The sequence below is a fragment of the Aphelocoma coerulescens genome, chromosome 5, assembly GCF_041296385.1.
Source record: "Aphelocoma coerulescens isolate FSJ_1873_10779 chromosome 5, UR_Acoe_1.0, whole genome shotgun sequence".
NCBI lineage: Eukaryota > Metazoa > Chordata > Aves > Passeriformes > Corvidae > Aphelocoma > Aphelocoma coerulescens.
The window spans coordinates 53,732,547-53,753,092 of record NC_091019.1 but is presented as its reverse complement, the minus strand read 5'-3'; the positions used below and the strand labels follow the sequence as shown (position 1 = coordinate 53,753,092).

General features: G+C 34.9%; 1 protein-coding gene across 4 annotated transcripts in view; it reads left to right on the top strand.

Moving 5' to 3' along the window:
* The window catches only part of ATG2B (autophagy related 2B), a 47,110-nt gene that overhangs the window by 10,190 nt on the left and 16,374 nt on the right, over positions 1 to 20,546 (top strand). For 2 of the 4 annotated variants that reach the window (XM_069018207.1, XM_069018205.1), the window contains exons 7-30: positions 220 to 316; positions 1,695 to 1,877; positions 2,538 to 2,692; positions 3,407 to 3,518; positions 3,672 to 3,933; positions 4,804 to 4,954; positions 5,487 to 5,579; positions 5,750 to 5,938; positions 7,239 to 7,512; positions 8,607 to 8,712; positions 9,748 to 9,940; positions 10,102 to 10,244; positions 11,325 to 11,482; positions 11,734 to 11,906; positions 12,207 to 12,357; positions 13,201 to 13,400; positions 14,191 to 14,271; positions 15,922 to 16,028; positions 16,291 to 16,383; positions 17,179 to 17,249; positions 18,240 to 18,316; positions 18,553 to 18,723; positions 19,206 to 19,347; positions 20,146 to 20,348. In XM_069018207.1, the coding sequence (XP_068874308.1) occupies positions 220 to 316; positions 1,695 to 1,877; positions 2,538 to 2,692; positions 3,407 to 3,518; positions 3,672 to 3,933; positions 4,804 to 4,954; positions 5,487 to 5,579; positions 5,750 to 5,938; positions 7,239 to 7,512; positions 8,607 to 8,712; positions 9,748 to 9,940; positions 10,102 to 10,244; positions 11,325 to 11,482; positions 11,734 to 11,906; positions 12,207 to 12,357; positions 13,201 to 13,400; positions 14,191 to 14,271; positions 15,922 to 16,028; positions 16,291 to 16,383; positions 17,179 to 17,249; positions 18,240 to 18,316; positions 18,553 to 18,723; positions 19,206 to 19,347; positions 20,146 to 20,348 (3,585 nt within the window). The remainder of the gene's footprint in view (positions 1 to 219; positions 317 to 1,694; positions 1,878 to 2,537; positions 2,693 to 3,406; positions 3,519 to 3,671; positions 3,934 to 4,803; positions 4,955 to 5,486; positions 5,580 to 5,749; positions 5,939 to 7,238; positions 7,513 to 8,606; positions 8,713 to 9,747; positions 9,941 to 10,101; positions 10,245 to 11,324; positions 11,483 to 11,733; positions 11,907 to 12,206; positions 12,358 to 13,200; positions 13,401 to 14,190; positions 14,272 to 15,921; positions 16,029 to 16,290; positions 16,384 to 17,178; positions 17,250 to 18,239; positions 18,317 to 18,552; positions 18,724 to 19,205; positions 19,348 to 20,145; positions 20,349 to 20,546) is intronic. The other 2 variants (XM_069018206.1, XM_069018208.1) reach the window with 2 other exon arrangements.

The following is a 20,546-nucleotide window of genomic DNA, read 5'->3' as shown; positions in this document are numbered from 1 at the left end:
CACATCTGCATTTGTCCTGCCAAACTACCAGTTGGAAGAAACAGAAAATTAAGTTTCTAGCTGTTTTATAGAAGGTGAAGATACTGATGGAATGACTGTATTCTTTCCAGCATAAAAATCTGTTATCCAAATAATTGATTCATCCAAATAATTGATTCAAGTAGTGTAAAGAAAAGTTCCTTGAGTGTTCTTGACAGTGTTCTTTCCTTTTCTTTTTAGTTGGATATAGATGGACAAGTAGATTCTATACATCTGTTTCTGTCGCCAAGGCAGGTTCATCTTCTATTGGACATGGTAGCAGCTATTGCTGGACCAGGCAAGTGAGCATTCTGTAGAAGTTAAATATGTATTAAAAGAAAAAAAAAGTAATCTTTGCAAGATAAACAAGTTTCCTCAGTTGAAAAAAAATTGTGGTGGTACATTACTATGAGTTTTTGTCTGATATCAATAAAATGTTCTGTAGCTGCTGTGGGTTAGGACTGTGATCAATTTATTGTCTTCAGTTGCAAATTGTACATCTAGTAATAAAAAACCCAACAAATAAGGCTTGACACATGACTGTATAATAGTACAAGAAATGAGGAAACTGTAGGTTGTCGCTGTTGCACACAGGGACGGTGAAAAATGACATGATTCCAGGTCAGAGAAATATGGTCGAAGCCACCCCTTTAATGCCAAAACCCATCTTTTTATAGCATGGATTACAAAAGAGAAATTACATTTTTGGGTGCTTGACCCTACACCTCCCAGAGTGATTGGCTGAATGCTACAATGCCTATTTCAAAATATTTTCTTCAGTGAACCAAAACAAGACCTTGCAGGTGCAAGATAAAGAGTTAGTTTACAGAACAGTCTTTCACTGTTTCTCAGCTAAAGCATGAGAAAGGAAAAACTTCACAAATGCTTCAGCAGCTGAAAAATTCCTCTGCTCCTGCTTTTTAGCATCCACACTAGGTGAAGAAAATCAGGAGACCAAACCAATTCTGGTTCTTGTAGCTTCTGTTTCACAAGAGGAACTTAGGTTCTTTGTCCTATGTTTTAGTGACAGGCACAGAAAATATAGAACAGACAGTAGATGAGTTTGTTGGTCTGTGTGAAGATTTAAGAGCAGTGTTTCAACTACTGCAGTAGAAGTATGAAAGTATTTTGGTTTGTTCCCCTCATCTATTTTATGTAACGACACTTGCTAGGGTAGCTAATCTTTTTGAAAGATTTGTCATCTCCTGGGTAGGTGCTTAAAATTCTTGTAATACTGATATACTTGTTTTATTGGACATGTTAATTGTTTTTGGATAATTGGAGGAGCATTACATACAGTTTCCCATGTGTGTCATCTTCAAACCTGAAATTTTAATAATTCCTTAATAGTAAAACCTTTAAGAGGTTATGGCCGTAGTCCCTAATTCTGACTGAGAAATGTATGCATAATATAAGCCAACACACTGCATATATAACCTTGAAATATTTTCATTAGATGTGAAGTTAATGAAGTTAGGGAGAAAATAATCTGTTCTGAACAAGTAAAACCTTCAAACCAACAAAATGCACAAATATACACACCTGATATATAACAGATATATATATAATATGAATGCATATACAAAAAGGATTCATTTTCAGATTAATTTTTGAATTTTTTAAGGGATACTCTTAAAGAAATTACAGTAGGATTTCTGTCCTTTCTTTGAATCTAGAGAGTCTAAGCAGGATAGAATTGTCAAATAAAGATAGGAAGAACCGACCAATGCAACAGGAGGACGAGTATCGGATTCAGATGGAGTTGAAACGTTATTTAAGAAAAGAGTCTTTGTCTGCAGGAGCGTCATCTGAACAAAGCTTCTATGAGACAGAGAGTGCCAGAACGCCTTCTAGTCGTGGCAAGTATAAAAGATGATGCAAAATAGCAAATAACCTGTTGTTAAGATTGTTTAAATTGATTGTTCATCTTTTAATCTTACCAATTTATGTATTAAAGTAACTTTGACATAATGTAACAATATGCCATTAATTGTAAAGTTCAGTAAAAAATTAACAACTAGTTTAGGTATCAGGGTAGACTTGATTCAGTATTTCATTAAAATTGTTCAGTTAATGATAATGTGCAACATGCTAAAAAAAACACAGTGTAACATCTTTTCAAATGCGTGGTTGAGGAAATTACATTTAGAATAATAGCTGTGTTTGTCTGATTTTATGTGAATACTTTTTTTGCTAGTTATTTTTAATGTGAAATACTTTGATTTGTCAAAATCAAATGAGAATGTGTGAATTTATAGAAATGATACCAACTTGAATATGAAAATGAGATATTTAACTGTTATTATATTAATGAGTTTTTTTGCCTTTTGATTTTTATTTAAATCTCTTCATAGACAATACTAGTCTCATGTCAAGAAAACTTGGAACTTCTGTAAATGATGTATTTAGCTGGTTATTCTGTCTAGCAGATTTCTGGACTTAGGAATTCATTTCTGTTAGAAGTAAAGTTATTTTTTTTAATTAGAAAATAACTCTTTTCTATCTGTGATTTTTATTAGAGGAAGAAGTTTTCTTCTCAATGGCTGAAATGGACATGTCTCACAGCCTTTCTTCTCTTCCACCTCTTGGAGACCCTCCAACGATGGATCTAGACTTGTCTTTAACCAGTACATACACAACGACGCCAGCAGGATCTCCACTGAGCACTACAGTGGTATAGTATTAACTGCATTTGGAATCTTTTAGAAATTAACACTTCTGTCAGGAGCTGTTGCGTAATTGCTGCTTTCTTTACAACGTCAGGAACTGTTGCAAAATTCTAGAACAATTGAAATGTTTACAGCTGATAGTATTCCTTTTCTGCTATGGAAATTGTGTTGGAATTATTCTCATTTATTTGCCTACTAAGCTAGGAAATGTGTTTTCAAATGTCTTGAAGCTTATATAGGATGCATTATGATTTATTTTCTTTTTAATTACTGCATGTTTGCCACCTGGTTTTCTTTTAATATAGATTACACAGGCAATGTTGTATGAAATTGTTGTATTAAATTTTTCCTCAAACAACATAAAAACTGTGCTGTTGTTAATGACCATCTTTCCCAAATCTGTTGTGTACCTAATGTTTTCCTTAATGAAAACCATGGAGAATAGTTGTGGAGAACTAGACAATATATGCTCATGGGGACTGCAATTTCAGCTTTAAAAATATGTGGGTATAGATGCTCATGGAATTAAAAAGTGTACCCCAAAGTAAAGCATATCTACATTGATAAGTTGAGCACTAATCCTCCATGAATTGATTGTTGATTGTTTATTGTTGGTTTATGCATGTTGGAGTTTTTTGTTCATTTACCTTATTATTTATGTTTGATCTAATGTTTAACAACTCTTTGCAAATTTAAGGTCATATATATTTTTATTTTAGCTGCAACCGACTTGGGGTGATTTTCTTGATCGTAACAAACAAGAATTACAGCCTCCAAGAGGTTCTTCACTAACAGCCAATATGGTTCACCAGACTTCCTTAAGAAGGACATGTAAGTAACAGCAGATAGGTAGTTCTCCCTAGATAATTATGAAAATGAATTGTTATGCAGCAACTTGGTAAAAAGAAATGAAAATCAAAAGTAAGATGATTTTATAAATGTATTATTGCTGAAAAATTACGTGAACTTAATTTTGTATTTCAGCTATTCCATCCAGATCTGTTTCTGTGGATGAATCCAGACCTGAGCTACTTTTTAGACTGGCAGTTGGAACTTTCTCAGTGTCTGTACTACATATTGACCCTTTACCCCCACCTGAAAGTTCACTGAACCTTAACCCATTGACACCAATGGCTCGGGATTTCTTTGCCCGAATAGAAAAGATTGAGCCAGTTAAGTTTTCAACAGAAGATTTTCTGTCCTTCCGAGAAGTATTTGCAGAAGCTTGTTCTCATGATCACCTTAGGTATAACTTTGCTTATTAATAAATATAATTAACAAAAATATATTTTAAGTAAAGTTGAATAAAGTAAGTTTATTTCCGTAGGAATTGTGTAACTTAATATTTGAATTGCATTAGACTTGTTTATTAATTTCAAAATAGTCTTGAATTTTGACATCCATTGTCCAAGACTTTTTTTTCTTTTTTTTTTAATTAAAACAGAAGAAGAAAAGAGAATAAACATTAAAATCACCTAGCTTTTTAATGGATGAATTAAATTAGGGACAGTTTCTATGACAGAAGTCTAAAGAGTCAAGAATCATTAAGTAAATTATTTCTTTAGAAATAGCTGTGATTTACCGGACTATTTTTATCCCAATATAGTGATTACTGCTTGAAGGAGCTTAGGGTTTTACTTAGTGCAAAATATTGTATCAGTAGGGATAAAGGCTAAGTGTGAACAATAAAGTCAGGCAACAGTCTTTCCTTTGAAGAAGTTTTTACCATCCCAGTACAGTGTATGAAGTAAAATGTTTAAGGGTGTATATCCCTCTTTTTACCCTATGTATGTAATTTAGACTTTGTGAGACATTTGACTTTTTCATTGTCAATCTAAGGATGCTAGTTTCATGTGAATTGCACCTCAGGTTAGATGTCTAAAATGTTCTTTACAAATTTCTCTATGCTGACCATTGTTGGTTGTGTTACATGAGCTCCATTGTCTTTATTGCTAAATCTGTAATAATTAGATATTTTCACAGTTTTGGAGAAATTAGAGCTTTAAATGATTTTAAAAGGATTGTAGTGATCCTTTTTTTGCATACTTAAGTCATGACTTTTCATAATTGTTATTGTTTATGCTACTTCTAATAATTCATAATTTTAATAATTCAGGTTTATAGGTACTGGCATGAAAGTGTCTTATGAGCAAAGACAAAGGACTGCCTCTCGAAGTTTTAGTACTGACTTATCCATTGGAAATATGGAGTTCCTGGAATGCCTTTTTTCTACTGACTCTCATTCCATGCAGCCTCACTATACAGAGGTATGTAAAAAATAAAGGGAGGTCCGTAAAAAAGAAATGTTAATTGTATAACTGAGAATGCCAGATTTTAAAATGGTTGTAATTTAAATGTTTCTTAATAGTTTTTTGGTTTTTAAGTATGTTACAGTTTTAATATAAAATTTACATTTTAGTTCTGAGCTCAAATAGTGAACCCAGCTTCTGTCATACCTGACAGGAACAGCACCAAGTAGCCAAACTTTGTTAGTTACTTGTCTTCCTTGCTTGTCGGGGTTTGGATATTAGAGTAAATGTTTTCCAGAACTAAGCAATGGACTTGAGCAATGCAGAGGTTTCTTGGGGTGGTGATTTTTCTTCCAGCTGTTTTAATGGTCAGAAGCATCCAGTGAGGGAGCTGAATATGTGGATTGAGTAAACGGTTGAGCTGGGGCTCTGTTGGCTGACTTCATTGTAGGGTTACCTGTCTGTCCTAGGTAAAAATGTCATAAATATATTTTCCTGTGGCAACTCTTTTCTTCTTATTTATTAAGTATTTTTAATTTTTTTTCTGAAGCTGCTGACATTTCATTCTGAAGAAAGAAATGATTCGCATTCTATGCCATGCCTTCAGCTGCATTATAAGCATTTAGATAATAGAGGACCTCAGGTAAGGTGGGAGATTAAAAAGACCAAGTTTCTGTATAATAACCTTTGTCTAATTTGGTTTATTTGAATAGGAGTCTAACTGTAAAACAGAGAGTTCTTAACTCTTACTTATTATAATTTGTTTCACTGTGTTGTGTTGAAGATTTTAGTGCTTTTTCTCTTTCTTTTCAGGGTAGTCAAGGGAGGCTCAGTTCTGTTCCACAGAAAGCAGAATTACAAATAAAGTTATGTCCAGTGTTTTGTGAGCTGGATATTAGTATTGTAGACAGATTAAATTCCTTACTTCAACCCCAGAAACTGACTACAGTGGAGATGATGGCATCTCACATGTATGCTTCTTACAATAAGCACATAAGTCTGGTAAGTTCAAAATGAAATTGATTAATAAACTTGCTGGGGTTTTTTACAGGAGGAAGGCAGGGTGGCAATAAGCCTGAGATTGCTACTTCTGATTGATTTGTGGTGGCTGAGGTGTTTTTTTAAGTGTGAAAGTTTTTTTTTGTTTGGTTGGTTGACTGGGTTTTTTTTTGGTTTCTTCCAACTTCTGACACAGAACCGTAGCCGTCTGACACAGTCTCATTTTACATTCAGTGATTGTGTACTTGATAACAGACCTAAAGACAGTGGTAGATGCTTCACAAACTGCATAAGTTCTCAGCTTCTTGAAGCCAGGAGAACTGGGCAAAAAACAGGAATCTTGACTGACTTCTCATCCCTGATCTGTCCCATCATGCTCTCCAGCAGCTGATATACAGTGTTGCTAACAATTCCACTTCTATGTTGAAATCTTCAGTTGTCAAAATCAGCCCAGTTGCCTCTGCTGTGCATAACCTGCTTTTGGGGTAGATGACAGGGAGAATGGGGAGCATATGCATTGCATTCTAGTGATTTGGGACCAACAGAAAGAAGAAGTTGAAGCTTATTTGTCTTGGTTTGGGTTGTTACAATAGCATTAAACATGAAGACTTTTCTTAAAATACTTGAGGAATTATTAATGCAATTAATTGATTTTCTGCACAGCAATAGAAACCTTCATCTAATTTTATTGCTGCATTGACTGATTACAGAAAAATCAGCCTTCAAAATTATTTAGGAGAATCCTTATTTAAAAAAATTGTAAGACATCAATCATTTCTATAACTATAATTGTCTTGTGAGTTTGATTCTTTTCAATGATCAACAAAAAGGGGAGGATTTGAAGGACATGAAAGTGATAGGAGCTGGACACTATGACTTCCTGAAAGGGACAAATACACATAATAGTAATTCCTACTTTTTCAACAGCAGCAATTTTTAAAAAAGTGTCTGAGACATGGTATTTCCTAACTGCAGCTGACTATTGTTCAGTACTCTCACTCTCCAATTTAAGAGGAAAAAAAATTGTAAAAGTAACAGATTTTTTGCAAGATTGCTAATCTCTGGGAATACTTGACTTCTAAGTAGAATCTGTACAACACCAATAATAGAAAAATATCCTGAGAGCAATAGCAGTTGGTATTAATGTGTTTTTCCTGCGATATATAAATAATCTTTTTCATGTTTAGGTATTACATCATCAAAAGCTTTCTCCGTAGTCACTTTCAATGCTATTTTCTCTAATTTAGATTTTTTTTATTCACTCTGGTTTGTGTTTTGTCTTTTGTTGTTTGGTTTTTTTCAGCATAAAGCATTTACTGAAGTTTTTCTGGATGATTCACATACTCCTGCAAACTGTAGAATTTCAGTTCAAGTCACTGCCCCAGCATTAAATCTCTCTGTTCGTTTCCCAATACCTGATCTACGGTCAGATCAGGAAAGAGGACCATGGTTTAAGAAATCACTTCAGAAGGAGATCCTTCATCTTGAATATACAGATCTGGAATTTAAAACTGAATTTATAGGAGGGTCAACTCCAGAACAAGTTAAATTAGAGCTTACCTTTAAAGAGCTAACGGGTAAGAATGTTAATATTACATTCAAAAGTCCTTTTTTATTTTCCTATGTACTATGTAGTTGAGAGAAAGCTCCTCTCATATGAAGTAACTCAGGGAGTATCTTTCCACCTGAATTTTGGAGTAGATATCAAGGGAGGTGATCCTTCCTCTCTGCTTGGGGCTAGTGAAGCCACATCTACAGTGCTGTGTCCAGTTCTGGGCTCCTCAGTACAAGAAAGACCAGGAGCTACTGGAGTGGGTCCAGCAGAGTCCACAAAGATAATGAGCAGTCTGGAGCATCTCTCATATGTTGAGAGGCTGCAGGAGCTGGGCCTGTTCAGTCTGGAAATGAGAAGACTGAGAGGGATCTCATAAATGTATAAATATCTCAGAGACATGTACCAAAAGGATGGTGATAGGCTCTTTTCAGTGGTGCCCAGTGACAGCACAAGGAGCAATGGCCATAAACTGAAACACAAGAAGTTTCACATTAACATGAGGATGAACTTCTATACATTGAGGGTGGCTGAGCACTGGAACAGGTGCCCAGGGAGGTCATGGAGTCTCCCTGTCTGGAGACATTCAGAACCCACCTTGGATGTGTAACCTGCTCTAGGTGACCCTGCCTTGGCAGAGGGTTGGGCTGGATCATATCCAGGGGTCCTTTCCAACCCTAATAGTGCCGTGATGCCGAGATTGATTCCCTAAATAACTATCATTGAAAAACTTTAATAATTTCATGCCTCTAGTATCTTTCAAAGTAATAAATCTATGAGACTGGTTTATATTTGCAATCTTCTCTGCTGTCTCATTTTGTGTACTTAATCAGGGCTGTGGCAAAATACAGTGATGCTATAAATGTAAATGCAGATATCTATGCATTAGAAGCATCTAATTTTCTAACTATTGCTAGCTAGAAAATAATGTGAAATAATTTTTGTTTCTAAAAGTTAACATTAATTTTTTGGGAGAAGAGATGACAAAATTTGCCTAAGTAGCTTAGTAAGTAGCATTGACTAGTTAGTCTTGTTAGATTCCAACCTGAGGAGTGGCTAACCTGAAGTTAGCAGTTGTCATTCCTCTGTTAATTTCTAAAAAATCTCTGTTCTATTCAGGTTCATTTGAAGAAGATAATGCAGAAACACCAGTAAAATTTTTTCAAGTGTCTGGTGGCACAGATGGAGATATAACATCATCATCAGACAATTTTGACTGGCCTCGGTAAAATAAAGTTTCAAGTTTTTAATGTGGATTGATTAGATTTTTATGAAGCACTATTGTTTTTCTAATTTTAATCCAGAATGCCTGTGTGGTAAATGCTTGAAAATAATTTGCAAAGAAAGAGCATGTAACTATTGAAAAGACCCCAAGAATTTATAAAAAATAAACCCCTGAAAATTCTATGCTTATAATAATGCAATATGGTTTTTAATGTATAATGGCTTCTTCATGGACTTGAGTAAATTTCAGTGAAAGTTTGGTAAATCATTAGAGACTTGAGACTTTTTCTCTTTTTTTTGTTTTACTTTACCTTTTCTCCTGCATTCATGGCTGAATACCAATCCTCATTGAATTTTGCCTCAAAATAATATAAGCCATAAGAATAGTAAGAATAATTGTATTATGACTGAATTATTGCAGCTTATATCACATGCAAGGCAATACAGTACTGTAGACTTACTGAAGTGAAGGATCAGGCAGCTGAATTGTGTAATAATATGTTTAAAGAGGCAATTTTAGATTTGCTACAGAATTTGCTGTGTACATTTTTTGCCGCAAAATTTAGTGGCTTTCTGACAGCAAGTTTATATGGACTTTTTTTTTTTTAGAATGGCAGAAATAAATTTTTCTCTAACAGTATTCATATGCAATAAGCTACACCATGCAGTACAGCATTTCTTAATGGCTGTTAATGGTCTAGTGAAACAAGCATTATTTTGGGAGAGTGCTATGTTTTTCTTAGTTTACCTATATGGTCACATGATGGAGTTGAAAAAAGCAGACAACATTATCTTTCACCTGATGGTACCTTTTCCATGTGCATTTGTGTGTATAAGTTAGTTTTTTTCTTAGTAACATTGCTTTGGGTAATAAAATATGTTATTATCTAATAAAAAAGTCCCTGGACTTTTGAGCTATTTAGTCTGAGTGTATTTAATGGCAAGCCAGTAGAACTAGGGCACATGTGACAGAGCATAAATATAAACATTATAAGCATCTCTAATGGCTTGTTCTGCATAACTTCTCCAATGTCAGGATTGTATTGAAAATAAACCCTCTGGCTGTGCACTCTATTCTGGAAAGGATAGCAGCTGAGGAGGAAGAAGGTGATAATAACTTTCAAGAGGAAGAAGAAGGAGGGTCTCATTCTTTGAAGGATGTCTGTGATATTAGAAGACCAGAGCCTTCTCCTTTTTCTTCTCGTAGGGTCATGTTTGAAAATGAAGAGGTACTATAAAATTTTGTTATTGCTTTGTGCTTATGAGAGACAAAATATAATGAGAGTACATTCTCGCTACTTTACTTGCAACTTCTGGTTTCCACTTTTGGTTTTGTTTTGGTTTGAGGTTTTTTTTTTTTACTTAAGAATTTTTTTCTTTTTTCTTTCAGATGGTGATGCCAGGAGATGTAGTTGAAATGACTGAGTTTCAGGATAAAACAATTAGCAATTCTCATTACGTACTGGAACTCATGTTACCAAACATTCACTTAACATTACCAAGCAAAAGCTTTTATGAAAAACTTTACAACAGGCAAGTATAATTGTTTTGCTTGGTTATCATGACCTGTACATTCAGTTCTGTGTTCACTGTTGACAAAAACAATTGTCTAAGCAGGTATAGTAGGAACTCATTTGTATAGTTTATTTAAAACCATAAAGTGCTATATAAATATTTTTCCAAGCTCATATGACACCGTTGTGTCATGCATCTGATTCGTGCCATGGCAGCCGTCTGCTAAAAAGTGTTTGGGGGATTTTGTGAAGAAAGGGTGAAGCTAAGTAGTCTTTAGCTCTCAGTGAATACTTTGTTCAGATCCCTGTGCAATGTTTCATTTTGCTCTAATCTTTCTGATCTCTTCTTTATTATATTATATTATTATACTTCAAAAACCATTGTGCTCAATTTTATTCTTTCTATCTAAAAATCTAGAATTTGCAAGGCAGTCAGAGAAAAAACCCTAACCGAGTTTTGTAAGCCTCGCAAAAGTTTATAAAAATGTAGAGAAAGCGAGCCCAGCTTACAGATGGGTGTTCACTGTTTATTTCTGTTAGTTTGCCATCCAAAAAACAACAAAATACTACTAGATTGGTACTATGCTATGCAATATGCAAGAGAGATGCTGATCTATTTTAGTCTGTGATAGGTAGTACTTTACTTCCAGAGTATTTTCACTTCCAAAGTGGCAAGGCAGAACCTTCCACTGAATATTTTGTTGTAATACTTCTGTACTGAATGTCACATCTGTCTTTACCCTGACAGACACACTCATTTGAAACCAAAAGAATGAAGGTTTCCTGCAACTTAGTTGAGAATTGATGTGATCAAAATAGGGGTTTCTCAACTCCCCCTCCAACCTACTAATAGTTACCTAGTTATAGAGGAATTTGTGTCACTATCATGTGTTAGACTTGGATATGTGCCTTCCATATTTTTTGCTTTTACTCATGAATATATTATTGTTTCATGTGCTCTTGAACTTTATTTTCTCTATCTTGTTTATGGAATCTGGAATCTGTTACATAGTCTGCAAAGGAATTATGCTTGACTGACTTAATACAGAGTGGGAATACAGACATGTATTTTGTGTAATGATAATGTATTTCTTCCTAGGATCAGCAATGATTTATTGTTGTGGGAACCCACAGCTCCATCTCCTGTAGAAACATTTGAAAACCTTTCTTATGGTGTTGGACTATCTGTGGCCAGCCAGCTCATCAACACTTTCAGTAAAGACAGCTTTAGTCAATTTAAATCTGCAGTTCATTATGGTAATACACTTAATAAATCATCTAGAACTATAGTGTTTTAGAAGTATAATTGGCTGAAGTGACTAAACTGTTAGTGGAAAGGTTTTGTAAACTTATGAGAACTTAAACCGAGACCAAAAAAAGGTAGATTACTGTTTAATTGAGTAAAATAAGTGTGAAATTGAATTGCATTACCAATGGAGAAACAGTGAGTTATTGGCATGATATGTGTACTAGCTAGAGAATGAGTTGTTCTTTGTTTTATCTATTAGATGATGAAAGTGGATCTGAGGAAGAAACACTGCAATTTTATTCCACTGTTGATCCAAACTATCGTTCACGCAGAAGGAAAAAGCTTGACTCACAGAATAAGAACTCACAAAGCTTTCTGTCTGTTCTGCTAAATGTGACACATGGATTAGTGTCAGTATTCACAGATGTAAAGGTGAGGCACTGGGGCTGGAACAAGTTTTTTGTTGTTTTGACCATGGATCCCTTTCATGCTGTATGTACTTATCTGGAAGGAGTTAGTGTTGTTAACAATAATTCTGTAATCTTTATACTACTATAACTAGGCAGTAATGTAACACAGTGTTTTGCAAATTCTGTTTGCTTTGCTTCACATGAGAATAATGAAATGCAAGCAGAAAAACATGTATTGGTAGCAAGTGTTGTGTTAGTTTAGACTGTCTAAGTGCCAAACTGTCAGCAAACAATAATTTTATCATTTCTATTCTTCCTTCAGCAGGATGATGGAAATACACTCGAAGGAAAGTACGGCGAATTTTGGTTTGAGTTCAACAGTGGTTCCCTCTTCAGTGTGACTAAATATGAAGGCTTTGAGGACAGACACTATGTCTGTCTCCATTCTAGCAGCCTCAACTTATATCATCAAGGTAGGGGTGAGACTGAGGTGTCTTTGGGACTAAATTTGAAATGAAATAAGCTTGAAGCTTTTTAGGAAAAAGGCTGTATTTTTTTCTCTTTTCTCTCATAGTGTATCATTTGGCACAATAGATATAATTTGTGGCTAATGTTTCTAAATGCTACAGTAATTCAACTTCATGATAACTGTATTTAGTTACAGTTTAGCTCTAACTTTGCTTGACAACTGCTGGTCTTTAGAGATACTGTGATCCTCTGGCAAATTAGCTGTACAGTCTATTCTTTACCATGAAAATACACACTTCCTACATGTTATTGGTTGCTTAATTAAAAAAGCTACAGGTTATCAGTGGCTGCTGTGTTTTCCTGAGTAGTTAGTTGTAGTCCACAGGTGACTGTGTAGTTTGTGTAAGTCTGGAAACCCCCATGTAGTTAAACCTTTTAAGGTTTCCCCCTCAGATACCTCTGGATCAGTGGTAGTCATGTTTCAGTGCAAGGCTTAGCTATTGTGTGTTTAGAAGTTAGCCTGGCACTATCTCCTAAAACGAAGGGGAGACACATATTCCTATCTCTCCATGTAATCTGTAGGAGATTTCTGTCCTTTATTTCAACTTTGCCATTTTGTTGGGCACATAAAAAACGCAATCCCTAATAGTGACATTGAAGATTATAGCTAGAACCCCGGTTTTAAATATTGGATCACCCATAACCTTCCCTTCACAGTTTTTGGTTGTCAGCATGCATGACTAACTTTGGTAATTAAAATAACTTTTTAGTCATTAAGCACAAAACCCATTTTCTGTAACACTTCATCAGTAACAGCTTTGGTAATTCATTCCAAAATCTCTCTGCAGGTTTAGTAGATGGAGTTGTCCCTTCCTCTGAAGTACGACTGCCCAGCACAATACGTCCCCATTGGTTAGAGCCTACTATTTGTTTTTCTGAAGAAGATGGTCTTAGTAGGACTGCTTCAGATGGTGTAGGAGTGGATAGTCCAAGTATGCTGACTGTTGCAGTCAAAATCCAATCAGATAAAATAGAGAGCAATACAAAGGTTTGTGTTATTTGTACTTTTATAAATTATAGTTATCTCAGTTTGTATGAAAGCATCTAGACATGGAGTTAGAAGGGTTATAGATGAAGAAACCATATAGCTCTGAAACATTCATTTTCAAACTATAATTTTCTGTTAGAAACTTTTGGGTGAATTACAAAATTTAAGCAGCAGCTTAATTTACTAATTCTTCCAATGCTTCACTTTGCCAATCACACTGTTTCTTTATTGAATGCATTTTTTGGACAGTTGACTTTTTTATTTGTTTTTGTTGATTTTCTCTGGTGTCAAAATGGGCAAGAACAAATACAGAGTTACACTGCAGTTAACTAGCAGTGTCATCTAATAGGCAGCCCTTGCTTACCTATTTGGAATGGCACTGGTAAATGACAGCAGCATTCATCAGTGTGGCTGAAGGATGACCTCTTAGTGAGTTATCTTAGTTGAGTTATCTAAAGAAGGGTTCTGTAGACCAGCAAGATGTTATGGGGCTTCAACTGTCTCACATGTGAATTACATTGGGTTGCTACTCCTGGTAGTTTCTGCTGAATCCCAGAGTGAATGTAGAGGCAGCCTTCCTTCCTACTGCCACCACAAAGCTGCAATTTCTAAACTATCCTGTTGCAAAAAGGATGATACTGTATTATCCAGGGTTTCTGTATTGGGAAGCAGGGTTTTTCTAGATGCCAGGAGATTTTTGGGAGCAGAAGGATGACACTGTTTCATAATCTAGATGTGACATAGTTACATGTGTTTCATGTAAGCCAAGTCATCCAACTTTGTTGTGCAGGAATTTCTGGTTGCTGTTGGACTACGAGGAGCCACCCTTCAGCACCGAGTGCTGCCTTCAGGTTTAAGCTGGCATGAACAGGTTAGGTTGCTACAGTGTTCTTGGTGACATCTTCAATTTGTCTCATTGCTTTAACTGTCAAACTAAATCTTGATCGAAAATCTTGATGTTAGGTTGTTCCTTATTATCATACTCTGCTATTGAAAGTGTTATTCTTTCTTTCTTGTTTCTCTTTGAGACCATTGACAGATGACAGTCTTACTTTTAAATTATTTCCTGTCTATTAATTTAGTACTGTTCCTCTCATCATTCTAACTTTCTGCCCATAACATGTCAGGGAGGCTCTGGGGGGCTCTGTTCTGTTGGGTTTTGGGTTTTGTTTAAAATTCAGATTAAAAATGTCAGTAGTGCAATACTATTCAAATACATAAATAATCCTTAAGTTAAAAATACCCTCAAAAACAAGCAAATGTGTTACTTGCAGTACTGAAAGTATTTCTGTATATTTCCCTTCTGCTCACTTAATCCCTCAAGTCTACTTTCTCACTTGTACATTTCCTGTTTTGTATTGCTGAAATAGCAGTACTGGAGGACTTTGGAGAGGTAGTGAGCAGCAGTTCACAGAAACACTTGTGAATGAGAAGGGTTGTACTCATAGGTGTGGATGCAGAGGTACAGCATAGCAGGAAGGGCTGGAGCCCCTTGATCTGTGTGTAAACACATGAGGCAAGACATGCCATTAGCACAGGAGCAGTGTAGTTGCATGTACCTGCCCCATACTGGATTGCAGATAGTAACCCTTGGCACTCAAGCTTCTCCTGTTTATCCTCCAGTCTGTATGATATGCTTATTTTCACATGCATTGTTACTGTATAACTGTGTGGAGCTGAACTTGGGGCTTTGGACTCTGCTGTGGAGTTATTTTCTCCTCAGCATTATATTCCTGTGGGTTTGTGTAGCCTGCTTTACACCATGTTGCTTCTTTGCTCTGTGAAGTTTTTCTGAAGTAGCTTTACCAAGTGCATCACAGGCAATCTTTTTTGGAGGGGAAGGGATCAAATAAAAAATTGTCCAAAGAGGTAGAGAGAAGAAAAAATTAAAAGACTAGCAGTGATGGTATGCCCCAAGTTTGGAATATTTTAAGAAGAACTTTTATAGTGTAACATATTTGAGAGGGAGCTATGACAGATCTTATAGAGCAGGATAGGAGTTAGTTTTATGTGGTAGTACATCAAAAAGCTGTTTATACAATGAATGTGCACATGGTTCTGAGCATATTTCCCACGCCCACCCCCCCAAGAAAGACTTGAAGATAACTTGAACAATGTAGAGCGTTACAAGAAAAGTTAACTTTTCAGAGAGAGAGCAAAGAAAATGCAAACACTGTAATAACAGGTACAAAGAGGGATGAATAAGACTGTATTTGGGCAGTGTTTTAAAAATGCATCGTGAGACTTTGTACAAGGAGCCACTTGAGTGTCTGTGGACTGGTCTTTTTCATACCTTTGAAACTGCAGTTTTTATGGGGTTTTTTTGTCTTCTTTACATTCCACGCTTCTCTCTATAAAGATACTGAGTAAGCATCTTTAAATATCTGAGACTGTTCACATCTTTTCCTTCTACTAATCTAATATTTTATTGTCATACCTGTTACAGATTTTCTCTTTTGTGATGTGTAGTTGTTTGTTAATTTAACAGATATTGAAGTATTAATATGTTTGTGATTTTTAGATTTTATATTTTTTGAATATTTCTGATGAGCCTGTTCTGGGATATAATCCTCCAGCTACAATTACAACTTTTCATGTACATCTGTGGAGTTGTGCTCTTGATTACAGGTAAGTAAAATTGCAAGTGTGTTGCTTGGCACTGCAGCTATATACTTATTCTTCAGGAATGTTTGAGTTTGCATACTGTAAATAATACTTATTTAGGCTCTTTTGGAAAAAGTACTTAACAGAAATCCCTCAAACTGGAAGCAATTTATAGTAGGATATGACTGCCTAGGTCTGGGAAGATGGAGTTAGGTAATCTATAAGGCTTTGAGTGAACTTCCAGATAGGTACAGAGTACTGATTTGTTTTTCCTATTTGTTATTAGGCCCTTGTTTTTGCCAGTCAGATCTCTACTTACTGTTGAAACTTTCAGCATTTCCAGCAGTGTTGCAGTAGATAAATCCTCTTCTACTCTCAGGTATGATTTAAATGATTGTGAATCATGTAAGCTCCTGTAAAACTTGTAATGCCTGTCTGCTTTTTTGGCCTCAGAAGCATTGATGTTGTGTAAATTATCACATTGGTTTCTATCTTTTGAAATAGACTTTGCTCATGTGTAGTCCTTCTGTTTTATTAGGTTAAATAATTTTGTTTAGTTATACTTTTTAGTTGGATTGCTTCCTTTAACAACAAGTAATTCTGCATTTTTAATGAGGGGAATGTTCTGAAATGAAGTTATGTCTATTTTATGAATTAGTAAAACCTTAAGATTTCTTATAATTTGTTACTTGGAGACAGTATATTAATTAATTGAATATTTAGTGAATAGTGAAGATATCTGTAACTTCTAATAATTTTCCTTGCAACTTCCATTGAATATTCATTCTGTTATACCTGTTCTGTAGTGAAATATCTACCAAGTTGATTGTTTTTATTAATAAAACCTTTTAAGTGACCCTTGAAATAAATGTTTCAAAGAAGAGAAAAGGACAAAAATAGAAATAAGTGTTAAAGGTTAAGCCATTATTTCTTATTCTAGGAAGGATCAAATATAGAAATTGAAATGTAAGAAATATATCATTAACAATGGGGAAAATATCTTACAGTGGTTAATTGCCAGTGGATTTGAAAATTATGAAAGGTTAAAGTGAAGAGTTTGGATTTAAGATATGTTAGGTATATTTGTGTTTTTAAATATTTTTTATATACTAATTTCTTTTGACTTACTAGCATTTCTCTAGCATTTTTAGTTCATCTTGTTTTTGTCTCTTAGGATAATTTTAGATGAAGCTGCTTTGCATTTGTCTGACAAGTGCAACACTGTTATGGTGAATCTCCATAGAGGTAAGGATGCTTTAGATATGACTAATCAATTGCAGAGCCTAAAGAAACAAAATTACAGGTGTATTCTGCATATATAAAGGTTAGTGAAGAAGGGGTTTGAGGAGATAAGGAGCAGCAAGTTGAGTATGAGAGAATAATGAAATGTTGATAAAAATCTGAGTGCTTGGGTTTGGATTTGTGGATCCAGAAGTATGTCAGAGGAAAGCATCTTGCAATTCCTCTGGTATCTTGTTACAGTTTAATAACAGGTATTTGAAAAAGCATATTTTTAAAAATCCGGAGTTTCGCAGAAAGAAATTTTTGTAGGTATGAGATCTCATGAGATATATATTCTAAATAGTTGAACTTGAAAGGTGCTATATGGCACAAAGTTCTAGGTTCTGAAAAGAATCATACCAACAGGGTTGCTCTCATTCAAATAGATAAGAGCCTTTAAGGACTGAGGATCTTGAATTGATATTTAACAAATGAATTGGAGAAATAATAAAACCTTGTGCCCACAAACGTGTGTATTTAGCTTAGGTAAAAGATCTCTAGTAGGGGGCACAGTAAAGGTATACCTGTTCTATTTAAACAACAGAAGAGGGCAAATAAGTTATTCATGGCACTGAAAGATTAGTACAATATGAACATGTGTTCTCTCTCACTTCAACTAAAAAATTGATGGAATGTTTAGTCATTCAGCTTCTGTGTGCCTTGGTTTCTCTTAACTCCCACAGATGGAATGAGGATAAATATCTTAAAAGATTGCACTGCACACAGATGGTGGTAGTGGGAGTGATATTTTGGATTGAAAAGATTCAGGTTCTTGACTTGAGTAGCTGAAACTTGAAATCTGAAAGTAATCCTCATAAAAGAAGGAAATGCAGAGATATAAAAGGTTTTGATAAAAGATTCCTTTACAGCTCATGCTGCTTTTAATGGTTTTATAATGATAGGTATATGGTGTTTGTTATTGTCTTAGTATTTTTTTAAATTATCATATTTCAGATTATGTTCGTGTTATGGATATGGGACTGCTTGAACTAACCATTACAGCAGTGAAGTCTGATTCTGATGGAGAAAGAGTAAGTATTTAATCACAAACAAAATAAAATGTAAAATCTTCATGAGAGATTGTGATTTGAAAATTACTTTATATACTTAAAATCAAGGAAGGTTTTTTGGTTTACTTGTATTTTTTTTTAAACTCCTTTTCTGACTAGTTAAGTGAAATAATTTAAAAACACCTGTGTATGTGCTATTTTTATCGAACTTTAGGGTAATTTGAAGTGTATTCTTGTCTTTTCTTGTTGCTGTCTAGACTAAGCCACGTTTTGAGCTGCACTGTTCCAGTGATGTAATCCATATTCGTACCTGCTCTGATTCGTGTGCTGCACTAATGAATCTCATACAATATATTGCAAGTTATGGTGATTTACATCCACCCACTAAGACAGAAGTTAAACGTGGAGTTAGCAAGCCAAAAATGAAGGTATAGAATGGCAAAATGATAGCAACTTAACTTTCTGCTTCTTGGTGATATATTTTAATTCTAACCCTCATTTTATTTACAAATAATATGAGATTTCCTGCAAAGAAATGAACAGATTGTATCTAATTTAAAATATATTTCAGAGTTAAAATAAAGTTTTGGGTTTTTTTTCTACTTTGGTCACAAAATATTGTAAAATATTTTGTGCTGTTTACCTCTTGTACTTTTTTCTTACCTAAAGAAGAAAATTCCAGGACAAATACGAGGTGTCCATGTACTCTGATGATCTAAGTACCCTGAACCATAATGTTCTAACCTACTTTATGAATCATCCAGCTTGGTGTTTCAGATCACTTGACTATTTAACAAGTTAAAGTGTTTTTTCTCACAGTTGAAGAGCTGTGAATCAAGCTGTTCTAGCAAAATCTTTTTTGACATTTGTTGTCTTTGAGATGTAACTATGTATAGTTCCTCTCCTACAGGTAGAGACCTTTAGCCAACCATCTTCCCACGGACCAGGCCTCGCGGAATCAGAGCAGCAGATTTTACGGGATTTGATGAGTGATGCAATGGAAGAAATTGAGACTCAACAGACTGCTTCTGCCATGAAGCAAGAGTCTAATGGTAAGAATCCTCTGAAGGCCTAACTACATTTAAAGTACAACTTCTCTGGAAAGAAAGTGGGATTGAAAGTTTTGTGTATGTTGAGATGCTGCAATAAGAATGGGAGCATGTACTTAGGATGTCTGAAGTCTTCAAACTAGCACAAAACTTTGGAAGGGATTCTTGCTTCTAATAATAATAATGCAGAAGTACTTTGAGATTCTAGTCAAACACACATTACTGAGGTACTGAAAGCAACAAGGAAGAAATCTGACTCTGGGACTCTGTCAAGACCCCAAATTCTGTAGGAGTTTAAGTTAGTGTGACAGAATCAAAGACCTCTCTTCTGTGTATGAAGGTAGTCCAGGAAGATGGTGCAGTTCCAAGTCACAGGAAGAACTTCAAGCTATGAAGAATTTTTTAAATTAGCAGATAGAAGAAGAGAGTTGATTTTATCATAGGATTATGGCTTCTGTATCATGGCTGGAGTGTAATTCAGCTTTAAATTTAATAAGATCTTGTACTGCAAATAGATTTTTATTCCATTACTATTTCCATAATGTCCGGTGGTCTTTTCTGTGGTGGAAGGTGAGCAGTCACTGTAGTACTGAAAGTTTTTGATGCTGTCGTCTTACTACTAGAATGAGAAACTTGAGAATTGTATTTTATTCATAGTAGGAATTGATTCAAGATATAATAAGCAAATTTCCTTGATATAATTGAAGTAACAAACATTAATTAACTCTTACTTAATTTTCATATTTTGTAAGGGTTTTTCCACTGAAACATGTTTTTTCTCAACCCTCCTTCAACTCCCAGGGGTTTTGGATGACAAATCTCAAACTCAGGAACCATCTTGCTCAGATCTCTTCCTGTTTCCAGATGAAAGTGGAAATGTCTCACAAGAGCCAAGTCCCACTTATGCTTCATTTACTCATCACCTGTTAAGTGAGGCCATGGGAGATGTTCCAGCAGAAAGTGATGATTTCTGCATTCTTTTCGCACCTAAAGTTGCTGTTGCTGTAAGTTCCTTTGAAAATTACTAAAAAAAAAAATCCATATATAAACTGAATTAGAGAAAAGCCTATGTAAAACTTGGACAAATTAGATTTCATAGATTTCCATGGTTGCTTAGTGAAGTTTTTCTGATTGAAAGGAATTTACGCAGTTACTGTTAGGAATGAGTGCAAGTATTTTCAAATAGATAAGATTTTTCTGTA